Source organism: Sturnira hondurensis, unplaced genomic scaffold (genome assembly GCF_014824575.4).
Source record: "Sturnira hondurensis isolate 20B ecotype Veracruz unplaced genomic scaffold, ASM1482457v3 Scaffold0008151, whole genome shotgun sequence".
Lineage (NCBI taxonomy): Eukaryota > Metazoa > Chordata > Mammalia > Chiroptera > Phyllostomidae > Sturnira > Sturnira hondurensis.
This window is the reverse complement of record NW_028080782.1, coordinates 708,727-729,224: the sequence shown is the minus strand read 5'-3', so window position 1 is coordinate 729,224 and position 20,498 is coordinate 708,727. Positions and strand designations below refer to the sequence as shown.

Below are 20,498 nucleotides of genomic sequence, written 5' to 3'. Positions count from 1 at the left end.
TTATTTTGCTACAGTTCTGGCGGTTGGGAGGCTGAGGACAGGGTGCTGCTGTGGTCCAGGTCCTGGCGAGGACTCTCTTCCTGGCTTGTGAACAGTCACCTTCTCAGCAGGTCCTCACGTGGTGGAGAGAGCCAGCTCTGGTCTCTCTTATGAGGACACTAATCCCATCGTGGGGGCCCCACCCTCATGACCTCATTTAACCCTAAACAACTTCCAAAGGCCCCACTTCCAAATACCATCAGTGAAAGGGTTAGAGCTTCCACATACGGAAGGGGTGGGGACACACATTTTGGTCCTGGTGCAAAGCTGTATGTAAGAGCTGGAGCATTCATGTTTGTGCAGGATCTTTTAAAATTATCTTTAGTTCCATTAAGTCAGTGATTCTGAACCAGAGGTGGTCTTGTACCCCCAGAGGATACCTGGCAATGTCTGCGGACATTTTTGGTTGTCACACCTGGGTGGTGGCGGCAGGGCTACTGACGTCCAGTGTGTCGAGGCCGGGAGTGTCGCCCCTGCCCTCCGAGGCTCAGGACCGTCTCGGGCCACAGTGATCTGATCCAAACGGTCAGATCTGATCCAACCTCTTTGCAGTGCTGGCCCCTTCCCAGCAGAGGACAAGTGACAGACCCCCTTGGGTTTTTTTTACTTCTATTTCTTCCAGATCTGGTACCGAGAGGTGACATCGAGGCAGCAGCTCAGGAACAGAGATGGATGGACCCCTGCCGTCTCCCAGGGCTCGGAGTCAGGAGAAGCCTGGATACACGAAGGTCACTTCAAGGAGCGACTGAAAATCCGGGAAGGCAGTTTGAAGCCAGGGGCCCTTGAGGAAGACCCCTCTGGGGACAGTGCCCTGGAGAGTGATGACTTTGGCGATGTCCCAGGAACCAGACCAAGCCCTCCCATTTCCCAGGCCACCTGCGGGCCCCAGAGGCGCGGTGCACAGGCAAAGAGCCCAAAGGATGCAGCAACCAGGGCCCCCCGGGAGCCCTGAAAGTGCGAGGACTGTGGCAAGGCCCTCCACTACGGCTCTGCCCCTGCACCGCAGGACACACACCGGGGAAAAGCCGTTTGCGTGCCCAGAGTGCGGGCGCTCCTTCAGCCAGAGCGTGCACAAGGGCGAGCGGCCGCACACCTGTGACAAGTGCGGCAAGGCTTTCAGCCAGGGCTCCTACCTGGCAGCGCTCTGGCGCCGCACACAGGCGAGCGGCCGCCCGCGTGTCCTGACTGCGGCAAGGCCTTCGTGCGCCCCGCGCACCTGGCACAGCACCGGCTCGTGCACACCGGGGAGCGGCCCTACGAGTGCTGCGGCTGTGGCAGGGCCTTCAGCTTCTCCTCTGCCCTCATCCGCCACCAGAGGGCGCGCACCGACAGGAAGCCCCACCAGCGCAGCCTGTTCGCGGACAGCACTGCCCAGCCGCCACACCTGCCTGGAAACCTGCACTCGCCCGGGAACGAGAAGCCCCTTAGCAGTAGTGACCCTGCAAAAACCTCCGAGGACCAACAGAATAAGAGCTGAGGGTTAATGGGGCCTCCAGGACCGGCCACTGTGCCGAGCGTGTTTACACCCGGTTTCCCACCTCGTGGACGGGGGGTGGATGCCGTCTCTGCCCTGTGCTGCCTGTGAGGACTCCGAGGCTCAGAGAAGCTTGGTGACTCGCCCAGGGTCACACAGGGAGGATGTCATAAGGCTGGGACTGCGCCCTACATCTGCTGGACTCCCTGACCCTTCCTCCCCACCAACCTTCTCAGTTATACACGTCACCCACCCAAGCAGACCCGAATAGGTATCTGTGGGTCTCTGGCTGGCCTTGTGATTGTTGATTTCATGATGGAGCAGGCCTTTGCTCAATACATTCATGAAAGGTTCGACCTCTTTGGTGAGGGCCTGGGAGGAGAGAGAGTGGCTCGTTTACTTCCAGCGTCTGCGGGACAGGCCTGGCACACAGTATTTCCTCCAGAAGTGCTGGGTGACTGAGCGAACAGTTGCACATCCCAGCACCAGCCTTGAAATCATTCAGGGTCGGGGATGACATACTGTACTCGCTGTGTACGATGCCCTCCATTGTGTAATGTGCACCCATGTTTTGTGCCCATTATACACAGGATTATTATGCCCGTGATAGGAATCATTATACCTACATTATAATTGTGTGCACATAATTATATAAAATAAAGATTAAAATATATTTTTCCTCAAAAATTTGAGCAAAAAAGTGCACTTTATATACAGTAAAATATGGTAGTTGCTTCCTCCCTGTACCCCCAGATATTGCCCATCCCAGGTCTCAGCACACAATAGGTCCTATTCTCAGTAGATATAAATTTAATAGGTCAGATAAATGAATGAATAGTAGTAGGCCAGCATCTTCAGTACCAGCACTGAAGCCCCTCCGTCAGACACCACACAATTGTGGTTCTTTCCTATGACCCAAACTTGGTTGAGCCCGGGCCTCAGCACATAGTAGGTCCTCCAGAAGTGCTGGGGGCGCTGAATGAGTATTTGTACATCCCAGCATCAGCCTCGGAGTCTTTCAGGGGTGGAGGCGACACAGTTGTTTCCTCCCTGTTCCACAGACTCGGCCCAGCTGGAGCCTCAGGAGATATAAATTAACAGGTCAAGGCCCTAGATGGTGTGGCTCGGTTGGTTAGGCTTTGGTCTGCAAACTGAAAGCTTGCTGGTTCGATTCCCAGTCAGGGCACGTGCGTGTGTTCCCAATCGGGTTGCTTACAGAGCGCAGCCAATTTGTTTCTCACATCAGTGTTTTCCTCTCCCCTTTCCTTCCCCTCTCTCTCTAAAAAATAAAATAAAATAAAAGTTGATAGGTCGGGTATGTGAATAATAGGTGAACATCCTCAGTACCATCCCTAACATTTCCCTCGGGACCATGGACCAGAGTCTGACTCCTCCCTCGGATCCAAACTCGCCCAGCACCAGCCTCAGCACACAGTAGGAGTTCAGGGAATGCCGGGTGAATGGATGAATGACTGAAATGAGTACAACCGGGGGAAAGCCCTCCACGGCCGAAGGGCTGTGGGTAGGGCCGTGGGAAGGGCCTGCGCCGTCGCTCAGATGCCCCGCCAAGGGTACGGAAACCGGCCTGATGCCAGTGCGCAGGCGCAGGGCTGCGTCTGCAGGGCGGGCGGTGCAGGATGTGTGTGAGGAGCCGGCCCTGGGTCCCTCTGGCTGTGGGAGAGGCGGCGCCCCCTCGTGGAGGAGTTTGGGCAACATCCTGGTTTCGGAGCCTTTGAAACTGGGTTACATACAGAGAAGGCAACGAGGAACAGGGATTGGCACGTGGCGTTCCCCCCCACCCGTGGCTTTTACATTGGCCATATTGGACACATGTCCCCCTGCACCGAGTTCACCAGATGCGACAGACAAACGCTACCGTGGGTCCGACATATCCCTTTCCAAGAAGGGACAGAGAAGCCTCAAGTGCGTGGGGGCCCACAAGCTGGTGAAGGTGTGTGGAAGGGCTACTGGGAAGCACAGCCCGAACACTCCCTCCCCCAACTCAGCCTTCCCAGGACTCAGTTTCCCCAGGGAGAGCCACCGGGCCAGAAGTGGCTGTTAGGATCTTAGACAAGAATGCATTGGTGCATACTTGTGAAGACAGGGAGATGGCGACCCACAGGGGGAGGTCAGGGGAGGGCTAAGGAGGTAACCACGTTTGAGCAGAAACCTGAGTGGCAGAGCATGTGAGCTTGTGGGGGAAGAGCATTCCAGACAGAAGGGACAGTCGGTGCAAATGTCCTGAGGCAGGCACGTGATAGGCTGTGCGAGCGGCAAGGAGGTCAGTGAGGCCAGAGTGGAGGGAAGGGGACAGGAAGGATGACACCCAGGGCAGGCCCTGTGGGGCCGGGCAGCCACCGTGAGGACTTTGACTTTTACCGCTGAAGTGGGTGCGGATTTTAAAAATCCTCAGGGAGAGAGGGAGAGCGTGAGAGAGCGTGAGAGAGGGAGAGAGGGAGAGAGGGAGAGAGAGAAACATCCACCAGTTGCCTCTGGGACACACCTGCCCCAGGGAATGAACCCACAACCTAGATAGGTGCCCTGACTGGGAATCGAACCTGCAAACTTTTAGTGTAAGGGAGGACACTCCAACCAACTCAGCCACCTGGACTCGGCCACCTGGCCAGGGCTGAATAGTGTTTTTTTGGGGGGGTGGGGGGAGTTTAAAATATTTTATTTATTTATTTTTTAGAGAGAGGGGAAGCGAAGGGAGAGAGGGAGAGAAACATCAACGTGTGGTTGCCTCTCGCGCCCCCTACTGGGGACTGGCCTGCAAGCCAGGCCTGTGCCCTGACTGGGAATCAAGCTGGCGACCCTTTGTTTCTCAGGCCGGCACTCAATCCACTGAGCAATACTAGCCAGGGCTGAATGGCGTTAATTACGGTTTCACGGGGTCTTTCTGGCTGTTGTGTGAAAAACAGACCTTTAAGGGCGTAGTCGCTGCATCCACCGTCAATGAGTCGGTGTTCCTGGCACGTGATAGAGCCCGAGGGAGCGACTACAGCTCAGGTGGTTTTTATTAGCGCCATGATTACTTTCAGTATCCCACACATTTTATTGGGACTGTGGCACCGTCCGAGCTCATCAGAGGCCCCAGGATGGTCTCCACGTGCATCCCCCACCTCCATTCCTGTTTCACCCACCCACCGTCCATTCTCCACCTGCTCCTCCTAAGCTCATTCTTGTCTCGGGCCTTTGCAGCTGCTGTTCCCTTAACACTGATGAAAGACTCTGGTCCCCGCCACAGAGCAGCTATAGGGGTGGGGTGTGTATGACCAGAATCTGCCTCCAGGCCCCCACTTTGCCACGTGGCAAAGGTGAGCATAGGGGCACTGACAGCCACCCCACCCCCAGCCTTGTGGAAGAGAGAAAGGTCACCCCTAAAAGGTAGGCGCTGGGGGATCCATGGAGAGGAAAGGCCCTGAGAAGGAACCTGCTGTAAATTAAGCCAATTTCAGCCCTAACTTTAGCACAACGTGAGTGAATAATTCATCTCTTTATTTAAGCCAGGGGTGTCAGACTTGTTTTCACCGGGGGCCGCATCAGCCTCGTGGTTACTTTCCAAGGGCTGAATGTAATTTCAACTCCTTAACAGTTAGGACTGTATAAATGTAACTACTCCTTAACTATTAAGGAGTTGAAATTACATTCAGCCCTTGGAAAGCAACCACGAGGCTGATGTGGCCCCCCGTGAAAATGAGTTTGACACCCCTGACTTAAGCTCATTTGAATTGAGCTTCTCTATTTACAACCAATCAGATCCTAAGGAATGTAACAGTTGAGAAGAATATTCCTCAGGTGTGGCTCGTTGAATGCAATCAGCCCGAGAGAAGACTGAAGAGACAGGATCCGATACTTCTCCCAAATTCCACCAGCAAACTCAGGAGAGGCTACCGGAACTCCTGTTCAAATAAGAGGACAGAGTCTACACCCACAGAGGAACTTTAAAAATCAGGGCAGCAATATCAACCACTATCAGACAAGTTAAGATTTAAGGCAAAAGGATTAAATTGGTGGAAGACAACCATTTTCTATTTGACAAAGGAGTCAGAATCAGGTTTTCACTAACATTTATTGAGTTCCTACTAAGTGCCAGGCACTGTGCATGGTGTGTACATATATTATTTATTTGGCAGAGGCATAACAATGCTATACTTATATGCATCAAGTTACACAGTTTATGAATACATAAAGCAAAGATTATAAAAATATATTGACAAACAATTGTGCTAACAGATTTTCACATCACCTTTTTAAAATTTTTTTTAAAAATACATTTATTAATTTTAGAGAGAGAGGAAGGGAGAGGAAAGAGAGAGAAACATTGATTGGATGCCTCCCATACGTGCCGTGACCTGGATCAAACCCGCAATCTAGTTATGTGCCCTGACTGGGAATCGAACCTGCCACCTTCTGATGTATGGGATGACACTCCAACCAACTGAACCACGTGGGCCAGGGCTCACACAGCCTTACTGGTTTCTGACAGATAAGATAGGCCAAAATTACATAACACCTGACCCCAAACAACATGACTGATAAAACTGAGTTTACTAACAGACATGTAGAGTTTTGAATTCTACAGACAGAATTTTCCTCTTAAGTGTCCATGAAACACACAGAAATGTTGGACATGTTTTAGGCCACAGTAAAAGCTTTTTCTAAATGTTTGGAAAGCAGATAGATATATTATAGGCCACATTCTCTGTTCACGGTGTGGTAAATCAAGAAAACAAAACTAATTTTAAATAAACCCAATTACCAAATTTCAAAGTACTCTTTAGAAACGCTATAATCTAATATTTAGGCAACATAAACGATCAGACTTTAAGATGGCCAGGGCTATAGGTTAAGTACATTTGTATGACTGAGTATAGGATCATAGCAAGTAATGCTGTCCAAAGAGAACACAAATGAATTTACTCAAACACAGAGACAAGGAATAGAAATAAAGGATAAACCCAATGCATATTAAAGGAAAACCAAAGGTACAGAAATAATGGACACACATAAATCCTAATACTGGTTTTTCAGAAAAATAATAATGAACTTGAAAACCTTTGGGCAAGTCTAATAATGATGGGTAAACTGCAAACAGCTGCTGAAAGGAAGAAAGAGGATAGAACCAAAGAAAGATAAGATTTTGTTTATTATAAAATAATATGAATAATGGAGCTGATAATCTGAAAAATTGAATGGAATGAAGACTGTCCTAGGAGATAAAAGAAGACTAAATTGTCAAAATTAGTAAATAAAAAGGATTAATAAGCAGATAACATGGAAGAAACTGAGAAAGCCACCCAAGGATTAGTTGGATCATCCCCTCAACAGCTCTAGGACCTGACGCACTGACTGGTGAATTCTCTCTAAATGTCAAGGGATTGCTATTTCTCAAGCTACATTTTTTACCTTCTCTGAAGTCACACTGCATCTCCCACTTGGTGGCATCTTACCATTAAATAGCACTTCTTTCTTTCCCTGTTGGTGTATAAAATTATACATTTTACAGTCACTGATGTCTTAAGTTCAACGAAATACAGCAATGCAAAACACCTCACACCAAAAGATTAAATACAAAAAATAAAACCGTGTCGATGGGTGTGTGAAAGGCATTTGATAAGATTCAACACCCACTCCTGGTATTTCGCCAGGATGCTCCTTCTCCGGACGCGGGCGTCCCTTTCTGAAGGACTTACATGTAGAACGCCATGGGCATCCCTGTCAACACGAGGAACAGAAAGAGCACGCAGACGATCAGGAGTAAGGTGGTTTGCTGGGGGGATCTTGGCCAGTCCATGGTGCCCTGAAACAGGAGGGAAGAAAGCATCAGGACAGGAACGAAAAGTGGGGGGCACCACTGTCGCCTGCAGGAAAACGGGATAGTGGGACCGGCGTGCGGACTGAACAGCTGTTTGAATCAAGTGACTAGATTATAAAATATAGCACATAGTATCCCTACGTCCCCCAAAGAGGAAAGATCAGATGTGATTAAAATTCCAAAGTGCGGCCCTGGCTGGTGCGGCTCAGTGGATTGAGGGCCAGCTTGTGAACCAAAGGGTCACCGGTTTGATTCCCACTCAGGGCACAGGCCTGGGTTGCGGGTCAGGTCCCCAGTAGGGGGCACGTGCGAGGCAACCATGCATTGATGTTTCCCTCCCTCTCTTTCTCTTCCCTTCCCCTCTCTCTAAAAATAAATAAAATCTTTAAAAAAAGAAAATTCCAACCGCCCTGGCTGGCGTAACTTAGCGGATTGAGCGCGGGCCTGCGAACCAGACGATCGCGGTTCGATTCCCAGTCAGGGCACATGCCTGGGTTGCAGGCCAGTTCCTTGCAGGCTAACTACCAGCAGGGGACGCACAAAAGGCAACCATACATTGATGTTTCTCTCCCTCTCTCCTTCCCCTCTAAAGATAGATAAATAAATAAAATCTTTAAAAAAAAAAAAGAAAATTCCAAAGCACAATATAAAGTCTCACTCACTGTTTTATTTTTTAATAAAACAGGTTAAACAAGGCAGGATGGGGTGAATGAGTGAACGAATGAACGCTGTCACAGGCCCTAGTTTCCTTACCTTAAAGGGCAGGAAACCACAGTAACTACCTCACAGGGCTCAGGAGTTCGTAATGAGCGAGCGAGCATCAAGCTAACGAATGAGGTAACAATGAGAAGCGCCTCCAGTCGCCTCCAGCTTGTACCAGGCAAGCGGCAGCTCTCATCTGTACCGTTCCTCTCATTGTGTTTTCCTCCCTGGAGGTCCCTGAGTGGCCGCGACACCTCCCCCTCGGCCTCACCCACCCCGCTTCCTTCCACACCGGCCACCAGAGGGGCTGCGGTGACCCTCACCTCCCTCCGAAGACCCCCACGCAGCGAGAGGGGTCCTGTCACAGTGTGCGTGGGGACGTGTCCCTCCTCCGTCCAGAGCACTCCGGCTGCTCCCACTTCCACCATCTAAGAACTAGATCCTTACTTCGGTCCACAAACCCCCTGTCATCCATCCCCCACCACCCCCGTCACCTCCCTGACCGCGTCTCCATTACTCCCTGTCCTCCTCCCTCACTGTCCCTCACAGGTGACAGGTAAGCTCCTGCCCCAGGGCCTGGGCGTTTGCCCCTCTGCCCAGAAGCACTTGCCCCCGGAAATCTGCCTGGCTCACCCCCGACCTCCATCCTGTCTTTACCCCCGTATCTCCCCCTCTGTGGGGACTTCCCTAGGTGCTCTTCTTGAAATAGCGGCCCACCCCACCCTGTCCTCCTGAGCCTTCTGCCTGCTTTATTTTTCTCCACAGCACTGACTGCCACTCAGCGTAAGCTCAGTGACTTCGTTTGCATATTGTCTGTCTGGGACTGGAGCCCTGGGGAGGCAGGAGCCACTCCTAGCCCACCCTTGGTGCCTCGGACACTGCCCGGCACATAGCAGTTGCTCACTAAATAGCTGCGGAAGGAATGACCCATGTTCGCCAGGCCAGGGTCCCACCCCCATCTCCCACTGCTCCCCCCTTAACTCCAGTGTCTCCGCGATGGGTCTTGCGCTGTCCTGCCGCCATGCCTTTGTGTGTGTGTCCCCTCCCCTGTTCTGCCTGGGAGATTCCTACTCATCCCCAAACCCCAGGTGGGTTGTTTCCCTTCTTCGGAATATTCTCCCATAGGCCTCCTGGCCAGAGTGAACGTCCTCCTGTAACCAGCGCTTATTTCTGCACAGTCACCGCGTGCTTCCCGCCGCCCCCTCTCTGGTGCACACCACTCGGAACTGGGTTTCGGCTACGTCCTTGGGAGGTGGGCCACTCATGCGCCGCTGAGACTGGTTACGCGATTTTTCTAATGTGCAGGATGAATCGTTAAAGAACCACAGCTATGATTTCACATACTAATGGCTTCTGTGCCACCCACCCCCCACCCCCAGGCAAATATCAGGTCTTTAAACGAAAGGAATGTGCTTGATAATTTTGTTTGGTTTCACTCGTAGTATTTGGATTAAAACTCAGTAGGCATGGATAGATGGATGGCTGAGTGGATAGATGGATGGATGGACAGAGGATGAGTAAATGGACAGACAGATGGATGGGTGAATGAATGGACAGACAGATGGACAAATGGATGGATGGATAAGTGGGTGAATAGATGGTGGATGGTGAATAAATGGATCTATGGATGAGTAGACAGTAAAAGTCTGGGTGGGTGAATGAGGGGACAGATAAACAAATGGGTAAATCGTGATGGGTGTGTGAGCTAGGAGTCGAGCGCGCACGCTGGTGGAGCTACACACACCACAGGGACCCCCTCCACGCCATGTCCGACCACCACAGGAGTACATTCTGTTTCCCATGAGCGACCTCTTGGGGCTCACACCCCTGAACAGACTCCTGTGAGCAGGGAACCGGCAGGGAGGGAATGTGACGACTCCCTGACCTCTGGAGGGAGGGGCATTTGTAAAAGAGGAGGGAACTCCAGCTCACCTTGGGTTCCTCTGACTCATCTTCTTCCACCGAGTTCCATTCTGGGGGACGCCTGGTCTCTTGAGAAGACAGGTCTGGGTGGGGTGGGGGAGGGGAGGAGAAAGGAGTCGTGCGTGAGTGACCAGGCCAGCTGGGGGGCTCTACCTGTTGCTCCCACCTGGCACCCTATCGCTTTTCTGCTTCTCTCTCTCTCTCTCTCTCTCACACACACACACACACACACACATGCACACACAGTGAGCCCATGTGGTTCAGGTGGGGCAGAGAAAACCGGAGACCTGGGGTCTGATCCCATTTCTGTCCCTCACGACCTGGGAGCCTTTCAGTGGGTCCCCCACAGTGCTGTGCAGCCTGAGTCTCTGCTCCTTCACCTGCCATTGGGTAAGAGTCCCTTAACTACAGGCCTCCAGCCAAATGGAGTGAGGGAGCAGCGCAAAGAGCCACAGAGCCACACCGAGGTGATGGAGGCTTCCCCAGCTCCGAGCCGCCGGTGGGGAAATCTCCCCACATCGAACTTCAACATCCTCCTCGCCCCTAAGCTGGTGAGAACTGGGGGTCAGACCCACTCCCCCCCCCCCGCCAGGGCCCAGCTAGGAGCCCACACCACTTCCTCACTGCGGAACAGGGGTCCCTATTATCCATGACCCTGCTCCAGGCCTGCTCCACGCTGTGGAAGAAGAAAGGACCCTGCCCCTGGCAGAAGGCCCAACCCCATTCTGCTGTGGGGGACGTTCAGGGGTCCCCGCCTCAGCAAGTGGCACCCCCCCTTTGCCTTGCTGTTTGGGCCCAAAATCCAGAACTCATCCTTGGTGTCTCTTTTGTCCTCCCCTCCCCCCACCAGCAAGCCCTCAGGACCCTCCCGTACCCCATGTCCCCCCCACCACCACGCCCGACCACGTCACTTGTCTCCCAGACGTTTGCAGGGGGCTCCTAACTGGCCTCCCGGCCTCACCCTGCAAGTCATTCTCAAGTGCCCCCGACACCGGGTCTCTCCACCCCGCTGTGGGCATTGCCTGCTGCCCGACTCCTAGCGGTGGGGCTGCCCCGCGCCCGGCAGGGTGTCGGGCAGCCCCCCTGGCCTCCACCATTCATCTTCCCAGAGGTGGCGACCCAAATTGTTTCCTGACACCCTCGCATTCCCGGGGAGGGCAGTGCGGTGTGCCATCACCCCCAGTTCAGAACCACTCGGTTAGAGAAACTTTTTGGAAAGATCCCGTCTTTCTCTGCAAAGCCTTCCCAGGATTCCTGGTAGTCAGATACCAGAACGCCCAGCACACTCCTTGCCCAGGGCTGCAGGCCGCCCCTGCTCTGCCTTCGGTGGCTCCTCTCTCCTTCTCTCACTGCGACTCCTCCAACGGGCAAACTCCATGCCACCGCAGGTTGCTGCGTGTTGGGTGCCGACTGCCCCACGCTCTCCCCGCAGCGCTGGGGACAGCTGAGTCGTGCCGTCACCCTCCCTGCCCACGGTACACCCCGTGCATCGCCCTGTTTTCCTGTCTTTGCAACTCTTCTCGATTAATCTATCTTTGTATTTAGTAACTTTCTAAAAAATATATTTTATTTATTTATCTTTAGAGGGGAAGGGAAGGAGAGAGGGAGAGAAATATCAATGTATGGTTGCCTCTTGTGCGTCCCCTGCTGGGAACTGGCCTGCAACCCAGGCACGTGCCCTGGCTGGGAATCGAACTGCGATCCTCTGGTTGTATTTAGTAACTGTTTTATTGTCTCTTTCCTCCACTAAAATCGGAGCTCCAGCCCTGGCCAGGTGGCTCCGTTGGACAGAGCATCCCTACTGTGCACCAAAAGCTTGCAGTTTCCATCCTGTGCCCGGTGTGTGGGGGAGGCAACTTGTCCACCCCTCTCTCTACCCCCACTTCCTTTCTCTCTAAATCAACAACTATATCCTCAAGCAAAGGTTTTTTTTTGTAAGGTTTAAACAAATCTGAGCCTCACTAAGGCCATTTTGCTCATGGCTAGACCCCTGGAGCCTAACAGATAGTAGGTGCTTGTGGTACGTTTGTGCCTCCAACTTGCCCATTGCTCCCTGTGTTCACACTCTTGGCAGTTTCCTCCCTCCCTGATGTTGACCTTGGTCCGGTGGCTTCTTTTGGCCAATGGCCCGAGAGCGGCAGGGTTGCCAGTAGAGGCTGGATGAGTGCTTGGGACCTGAGGTTTCCATCTGCTGCCTGGCCACCACCTGTGAGAATCAGCCTTGGCGGGGCTGCTGGGAACAGGGAGCCTGCCGTCAGCACCCACCAACCAGCCAGGCATGTGTGTAAAGTCATCTTATCAACCAGCTGGCCCCTGAGGCCACTACGTTTTGGGGGTGACTTGTTACCCAGCAAAAGCTGACTGTCACAAGGCTCCCTAAAAATGTGTGGAATAAATGAGTGAAGTGATGAGCATCTCACCTTCCCCAGGTTCGGCCACTAACTTTCCTGCCACCTCCCACGGGGCCCCTGCTCCTCACCTTTCTGGTCACTGTCACAGACGGACGCCCCAACCTTCACTGCCACCCAGTCTTTGAGGAAGGTGGCACGCTTCTCCCAGGCCCTGCTCTCCCGAGGCAGCAGCGTCTTGGTCCTCTCGGGCTCCAGCAGCCCCCGCAGCTGCTCAGGTCTGAGGCTCTTCATGTCTCTAGGGGGTGATGCTTCCAAGGCGGACTTGTCTTTCTGTCCTGGGCTCTTGGGTTCCCAAGGCACAGGATTTGGAACCTGGGGACTGACAGACACTTAGTCATTCAACAAATGTTTGCAGAGTGCCACTATGTCCCAGACACTATTTCTAGGTGCCTTGATAGGAATGGAGTTCCCTGACCTCATGAGACTGACATTCTGGTGGGGGAGAGACAGACAGTGTGTCAAACCATGAAATGGTAAGGCTTCCGGAGACGAAGAAACACACACACACTCGTTCCATGTCTCAAAGCATAGAGTCTGGGGTTGTTAGGAGTCGCATACAGAACCCCTCTGGCTGCGGAAACTACCCATCTTCGTGCCAGCCTCCTGTAGCCCAGACTTTCTGCTTTGTTGTCATAAATAAAAAAAGAAAGTATTTGCCAGGTACAGGTTAAAAAGTCTCATTTAAAACCAAATATCCTTCAGCGTTCCCATTCTACAGCTTGTCAACCAAAAGTCGGGAGGTTGTTTGCAAGAAGCTATCTGAGTTATGACTTAGGATTAAGAAACCCTTTACCTGAGAATCTAAAAACTTGGGTTTCATATTCTTGTTCTTGGAATGGTATGTATTACTGGGCTTGCATTGTGTAACGCTCTGCCTGCCCTCATGAATAGTAATTTTTTTCAAAGATGTTTTTATTTATTCTTAGAGAGAGAAGAAGGGAGGAAGAGAAGGAGAAAAACATTGATGTGAGAGAGAATCAGCACTGGCTGCCTCTCGCACATGTCCCAGCTACAGACCGAACCCAGGTATGTGCCCTGACTGGGAATCAAACCCGGGACCTTTTGCTCTGTGAGACAATGCCCGATGAACTGAGCTACACTGGTCAGGGCATGCATAGTAATTTTTAAAGTCCTTACTCAAGAATATGTTTTTATTGATATTAGTCAGAGAGGGAAGAGGGAGACAGACAGAAATGTTGATCAGTCGCCTCCTGTACACACCCCAACTGGGGATCAAACCCACAACCTTTTTAGTACATGAGACAACACTCTAACCAACTGAGCCACATGGCCAGGGCTATAGCAATTTCTTTCAGAAAAGAAGTAAATCCACTTGGCAAAAAAAAAAACAACAACAAGCAAACAAACCAAACAACACACACACACACACACACACACACACACACATGCACAAACCCTCTTCTAAGCATTTTCTTCTTGCTTAGGTTGATGCCAATAAAAAATTGTTAAATTACATTTAAAAACCACAAGGCACACTTCAGGTCAAGATGGAAGTATAGGTAGACACACTGTGCCTCCTCACACAACCAAATGAACAACAACAAATTTAGAGAGAAAGAATAACCAGAACTGCCAGAAAATTGAAGTGTATGGAAGGAAGTCTGACAATCAAGGAGTTAAAGAAACATTTATCTAGACTGGTAAAAGGGACAGACCAGCAGCCTAGGTGGAGAGGATGCCCAGCAAGGCAGCCATCAGACAGGGAGGTCCCACATTTGCATGCAGATAAACTAGGAGGAACAACTTGGGAGTGAGATAGACCATGCAACCCAGGGTCCCAGCATGGGGAAATAAAGCCTCAAAGCTTCTGACTGAAAACACCTGTGGGGTTGAGGCGACAGTAGGAGAAATTCCCAGCCTCACAGGAGAGTTCATTGGAGAGACCCACAAGGTCGTAGAATGGACACAAACCCACCCACCCAGGAATCAGCACCAGAAGGTCTCAATTTGATTGTGGGCAGTGAGGGAAGTGACTGAAAACCAGCAGAGAGTGGGGCCAGCAGCACTGTTCCATCTCAGACCCCTCCCCACATACAGCGTCACAACACAGTGAGATCGGTTGCCCCACCCTGGTGAATACCCAAGGCTCCGCCCCTTACTTCACAGCAGGCTTGTTGAGATTAAAAAAAAAAAAAACGGCCCAAATGAAAGAACAGATCAAAACTCCAGAAAAAATACAACTAAGCAATGAAGGGATAGCCAACCTATCAGATGCACAGTTCAAAATACTGGTGATCAGGATGCTCACAGAATTGGTTGAATATGGTTGCAAAATAGAGGGGAAAAATGAAGGCTATGAAAGGTGAAATAAAGAAAAATGAACAGGGAATAACAGTCACAGGAAGGAAACCGGGACTCGAACCAAGGGTTTGTAGCAGAAGGAAGAAAGAAACATTCAACCAGAACAGAATGAAGAAACAAGAATTTTTTTAAAAATTGAGCAGACACTTAGGAATCTCCAGGACAACTTTAAACATTCCAACATCCAAATCATAGGGGTGCCAGGAGAAGAAGAGGAACAGCAAGGAACTGAAAACTTATATGAAAAAATAATGAAAAAGAACTTCCCCAATAAGGCAAAGGAAATAGACTTCCAGGAAGTCCAGGAAGCTCAGAGTCCCAAAGAAGTTGGACCCAAGGAGGAACACACCAAGGCACATCATAATTACATTAGCCAAGATGAAAATGAAGGAGAGAATACTAGAAGCAGCAAGAGAAAAGGAGACAATTACCTACAAAGAAGTTCCCATTAGACTGTCAGCTGATTCTCAAAAGAAACCTTGTAGGCAAGAAGGGGCTGGAAAGAAATATTCCAAGTCATGAAAGACAAGGACCTACATCCATGATTGCTCTATCCAGCAAAGCTTTCACTTAGAATGGAAGGGCAGATAAAGCGATTCTCAGATAAGGTCAACTTCAAGGAGTTCATCATCACCCAGCCCTTATTATATGAAATGTTAAAGGGACTTATTGAAGAAAAAATAAAAAATATGAACAGTAAGATGACAACAAACTCACAGCTATTAACAACCAAACCTAAAAACAAAAACAAAAGCAAACTAAGCCAATAGAACATGAACAGAACCACAGAAATGGAGATCACATGGAGGGTTATCAGCAGGGGAGTGGGAGGAGGAGAGAAGGGGAAAAGGTACAGAGAATAAGTAGCATAAATGGTGGGTAGAAAATAGATAGGGGTAGGCTAAGAATAGTATAGGAAATGCAGACACTAAAGAACTTATATATACAACCAATGGACATGACCTAAAGCAGGGGAATGCGGGTGGGAGGGGGTATGCATGGTGGAGTGGAATAAGGGGGGGGGACAATTATAATAGCATAATCAATAAAATATATTTTTAGACCACAAGGCAGGTGTTTTAGATTCAAAGAAAAGTTAGCAACTCAACAATCAAATGCCTGTGAGTCTGTTCCCTGTTTCCAACAACTGTAATAGGATAAGCAAGAATTTAAAAAATGAAATTAAGTAAACTTTAAAAATGCCTGTGAGATCATGTCTGGAGTCTGATTCAAAGAAACACAATGTTTTTAAAAAATGCGGGTCCTGGGCAGGTGTCCCAGCTGATCAGAGCATCGTCCCCGATACACCAAAGTTGCAGGTTTGATCTCCAGTCACAGCACATACAAGAATCAATCGATGAATGCATCAATAAGCAGAAGAACAAATCGATAGTTCTCTCTCTCTCTCCCCCCCTTTCTTCTCGCTCCCTAAACCAATAAATTTTTTAAAATTAATATTAAAGAGATAATCAAGGAAATTTGATTACGGACTGAGTATTCTATGACATCAAGGAATTCTCATTGATATTTTAAAGGGTGTAAATGGCCTTACATATATTTAAGAAAATGTCTATCTTTTTTTTTTAAAGATTTTATTTTTTTATTTTAAAGAGGGTAAGGGAGGAAGAGCGGGAGAAATATCAATGTGTGGTTGCCTCTCGTGCGCCCCCTACCTGGGACCTGGCGTGCAACCCAGGCATGTGCCCTGACTGGGAATCGAACCAGTGACCCTTTGGTTCTCAGGCCAGTGCTCAATCCACTGAACCACACCAGCCAGGGCTATCTGGTTTTTTGTTTTTTTTTTGATGATGGATACAGGTTGTTTTCATGTCTCGGTTTCCACATCATGTTGGGTGTGTATATTGGTTTAATCACTTCGGGAAACAACGTGGTGAAATCTCCTAAAGCAGAACACGCGGTCACCCCAGCAGCCCGTGCTTCCACCCCTAGGTCCTCAACCAAGAGAAACATGAGAACGATGTCCACACACACGCTTGTCCACGAATGTTGCCATCAGCTGTACTCGTCACACAAAACTGCTCACATTCATAGTCAAAGCTACTCATGGTCATATAGAAACCATCAACAACCCAGATGTCTCTATCCAAGCCAGAGAATGGAGAAGTAAACCGCAGTTTATTATTATAATGGAGTACTGCTCAGGATAAAAGGGACCAGGACATACATGCAGCAACACGCAAAAACTTAAATATATATATTGGGCTGAGTGAAAAAGGCCAGACACCTAGACGTATATATGTGTGTGATTGTATTGATTAAAATCAAAGCCTGATACAGGTGAAATGAATCAATGTTGATAGAAGTCAGAACAGTGGTCATGCTTGGGGGGTATAGGGAGCTTTGGTGGGACTGGAGGTTTATTACATGATTATTTTATTTTTAAAATTGATCGTTGATTGAGCGCGGGCTGTGAACCAAAGGGTCGCCAATTCGATTCCCAGTCAGGGCACATGCCTGGGTTGCAGGCCAGGTCCCTAGTATGGGGTGTGCAAGAGGCAACCACACATGGATGTTTCTCTCTGTCTCTTTCTCCCCTTTCCCCACTCTCTAAAAGTAAATAAATAAAATCTTTTAAAAAATTGATTCTAGAGAGAGGAGGAGAAAGACAGATGGCTTTGTTATTCCACTCATTTATTAATTCATGGGTTGATTCTTGTATGTGTCTTGACCCGGGATCGAAACTGCAACCCTGGAGCCTCAGGACGATGCTTTGACCCACTGAGCCGCCCAGCCAGGGCCTGGAGATGTTCTGTATCTTGATCTGAGTGGTGGCCCCAGGAGGGGGGGGTGCCATTTGCGCAAATTCACTGAGCTTTGCCTGGACTGAATTGAACACTTCCTGCCCATCACTCAATGTATGTTAGACCCCACGAAGACAGAACAGTGAACTAAAATACAAACTGTTTAAATTTCAGGTAACTTCACCTGTGATTTGCTGCACATGTATGTGTCAATACACACATAAATAAATGCTGGCTTTTGGAATTACACATTGCATGAATTTTGTTGTGCTGTTTGAACCTGGTTCTGCTGAACTGTCAGCACCATTGTGGGGTCTTTTATAAAGTCCTGACTGTACACATGGCAAATACTTCTCTCTTACAAAGAAAATCTGCACAAATGGCAAAGGATGCCTGGTCTGGGGAGAGGTCATAGGGAGTAGTGGGGATTGCAGCAAAGGAGAGATCGGGCTCCCAGTCTGAAGAAGCTGCCCATTCAGCTCAGCCAATGTGAAAACATAGAGCCCAGTGTGTCCTGACCTCTCATTTCTCACAAGAACAATGGAAATCTGTGTTTTGGGAGTGACACCTTCTGCACTTTAAAATGCCAATGATTATGGCAAATATTTAAAAGGAAGAGGCTCACACTGGCTCTGCGGCTCAGTTGGAGCACTGTCCCCAAAGGTTAAGTCCAGGTTTGATTCTGAATCAGGCGGCCAATCCATGTTTCTCTCTCACACAGATGTTTCTTCCTCTCTCTAAAATCAATAAACATTTTCTTTCATGAGGATTGAAAAAAAAAAAAAAGGAAGACACTCTGGGAGCCAAACAGCACAGGTGGTGGGGCTGCGCTGGACCCTGGGCTGCCAATTTGCAAAGTCAGTGTGGGCTGGGGAGGACACAGGGGGGTGGGGGCATAAAGGAGGTTGGGGGAGGAGGCTGGAAGCACAGACAAGTCTCCAAGAAACCACGAATTGGCCTTGAACACCCGGGTGCGTGTTCAAGGCAATTTACACCCACAGCTTGTGTGCCCGGTGACACAGCAAACAAACCCTCCCTGAGAAGAAAGGACGGACATGCGGCAACGACGGCCGCCACAATAACAGTAATCGCAACACTGCGGCCCTGGGTCCTGCAGGGTCCGGGGACGCCGCGGCGCTCCGCGTCCTTCTGCTCCTCCAACGTGCACAATGGTTTTCCGCGGCAGACACCGTATGATTCCAATGTACCGACGACCGAGCAGGCCCTTGGTCAAAGCCACAGTCCTAAATGGGAGCTGGGCAGGGCGCAGAACCCTGTCTGCCTGCAGCCCCTGAGCGCCCAGCCATTGGGGGGTGAAGGTACCCAGACACACACGGCGGGCGCCCGCAGACTCGGAGCTCACAGGAGACCAGAGTACAAGTGAGCGCAGCGACCCGCAGGCGCGCGCAGACAGACGCGGGGACATCCTGCCCTCCTTGCGCCAAGGCCTAAACTCAGGGGCAAGCCACTGGCCAGTGGACAGACAGCCCTCGGCCAAGACACCGACCCAAGCCAGCCTTCACGCACCGGATGGGCTACAGACCCCTCCCCGCAGCCGCCTTCCTGGGGTGGCCCTGGCCCCTCACTCCAAGCACACACGCACGCACGCACACACGCTCGCACATTCACTTTCTCACGCGCGTTCACTTTCTCGTGCGCCCCCAGCCCCATTTCCCCGCCCCCTTCCGCCCGCAGGGTCCCTGCCAGGACTCACCCTCCCCAACCGGACCCTGTCCTGGCACTGCAGGGCTGGCGCAGCAGCGACTGACAGCTGCGCAGACGCGGAGGCTGCGGCGGGGGTGGGGTTGGCGATGGGTGGGGGGAAGCGGGGAGAAGCGGGTGGGCGGCCTTCTCCCTGCCTCCAGCCCCGGCCCTGGGGAGCATGCGCCTGCCGGTGTCGGGGTGGGAGGCGGGGAGCGGAGAAGCGCCCGCGGGGCCGTGGGGTGTGGGATGTGGGGTTCTGCTTGCTAGGAGGTCGGCCACAGTGGAATGAGCCGTCCATACCCTGCCGGTAGGCTCGGGTGTTCTTGTCTTCGTCCGGATAATGCATCGACTTCACACAACCGGAGTGGGGATGGGGGAGGGCGGAGGAAGGAGCTGGGCAGGGGGGAGGCAGCCCCCGGAGACCCTGAGGGTCAGAAGCTGGCTTTGCCCTTGGTCGCTAGTGTTTGGTTAGGTGTGTGCCACTCACCTCTGCGCCTCAGTCTCCGATTCTGTTCGGGGCAAATACTATGCTGACTGCGTCGCAGGATGGCTGCGAAGGTAAAAAATTAAATGATACCTGTATACTGTTCAGTAGCTAACAGCTGTTATTATTATTCACGTTCACAGTGCAGCGACTACCTCCAAATCGCTCTCAAGGTGGCTACACCAAAAAATGTTGTTTTATTTTTATAAAGCCATAGATGAGGGAGGAAAGATTTCCTTTTACGTAATCATATCGTCATTTTCCTGCTCTGCTGGTGGGGTGGAGAAAATTTACATGTTTGGTGACCAGATTTCTCTTCCCTTCTGGGAATGTCCTGTTGACCACCCCCCCCCACTTTGTGTAGAGGTTACTTATCAATTTGTAGGTTTTATTTATATGTTCTGGATATCAATCCTTTGCCTGATTATTGCAGCAGGTGTATTGTCCTGGCCCGTGTGTCCAGAGAATTTGGGCAAGAAAGGGAATGAGGGGGGATGAGACAAGAGAGGCATCCATGGTCCTGAGAGCCATAGTAACATCTTTGAGTGTTATCACGGGCCCTCCGGGAAGTCATGGAAGGAAGGGTACCAAGGAAGGGTGTGATAGAACCCGACTTACATTTTCAAGGCATCACTGGAACTGCTGTGTGAAGACTGCTTGAGGGGAGCCAATGGGTACAGTGGGAAGAAGACCCTTGAGGAGGGTGTTGCAATAAACCGAATGAGAATGATGGTGGTGGGAATGGGGTAGTGGCAGAGAGATGGTGAGCATGGGGCAGATTCTGCATATACTTTGGAGATGGAGATGCGAAGACTCACTGATGGATGGGTGTGAGAGGTGAGAGGGTATGAGAGCTCAA

The 20,498-nt window shown here is 50.6% G+C and overlaps 1 protein-coding gene across 3 annotated transcripts; it reads right to left on the bottom strand.

Annotated features, from left to right (window-relative positions):
- Window positions 1–5,814: 5,814 nt before the first annotated feature.
- On the bottom strand, window positions 5,815–19,706 carry SMIM17 (small integral membrane protein 17). Of its 3 annotated transcripts, none has more exons than XM_037053917.1 (4): window positions 19,643–19,706; window positions 12,436–12,686; window positions 9,966–10,039; window positions 5,815–7,316 (listed from the first exon to the last, which is right to left on the bottom strand). In XM_037053917.1, exons 2-4 carry the CDS (start codon window positions 12,596–12,598, stop codon window positions 7,206–7,208), a joined length of 348 nt encoding a protein of 115 aa, XP_036909812.1. In that variant the 5' UTR covers window positions 12,599–12,686; window positions 19,643–19,706; the 3' UTR covers window positions 5,815–7,205. The 3 variants fall into 3 exon arrangements, with proteins under 3 accessions (XP_036909812.1, XP_036909810.1, XP_036909813.1); XM_037053915.1 differs by lacking the exon at window positions 19,643–19,706 and adding an exon at window positions 19,166–19,253; XM_037053918.1 differs by lacking the exon at window positions 19,643–19,706 and adding an exon at window positions 19,166–19,253 and having other exon boundaries at window positions 12,436–12,679.
- Window positions 19,707–20,498: the final 792 nt, after the last annotated feature.

What these genes read in the sequence shown, in the direction of transcription:
- SMIM17 (XM_037053917.1), bottom strand. Translation starts at nt 12,598, where the DNA reads ATGAAGAGCCTCAGACCTGAGCAGCTGCGGGGGCTGCTGGAGCCCGAG. An exon ending in CTGTGACAGTGACCAGAAAG is followed by an intron (nt 10,040 to 12,435) that starts GTGAGGAGCAGG and finishes CACCCCACCCAG; the next exon opens with ACCTGTCTTCTCAAGAGACC. An exon ending in ATGAGTCAGAGGAACCCAAG is followed by an intron (nt 7,317 to 9,965) that starts GTGAGCTGGAGT and finishes CTCCTGTTTCAG; the next exon opens with GGCACCATGGACTGGCCAAG.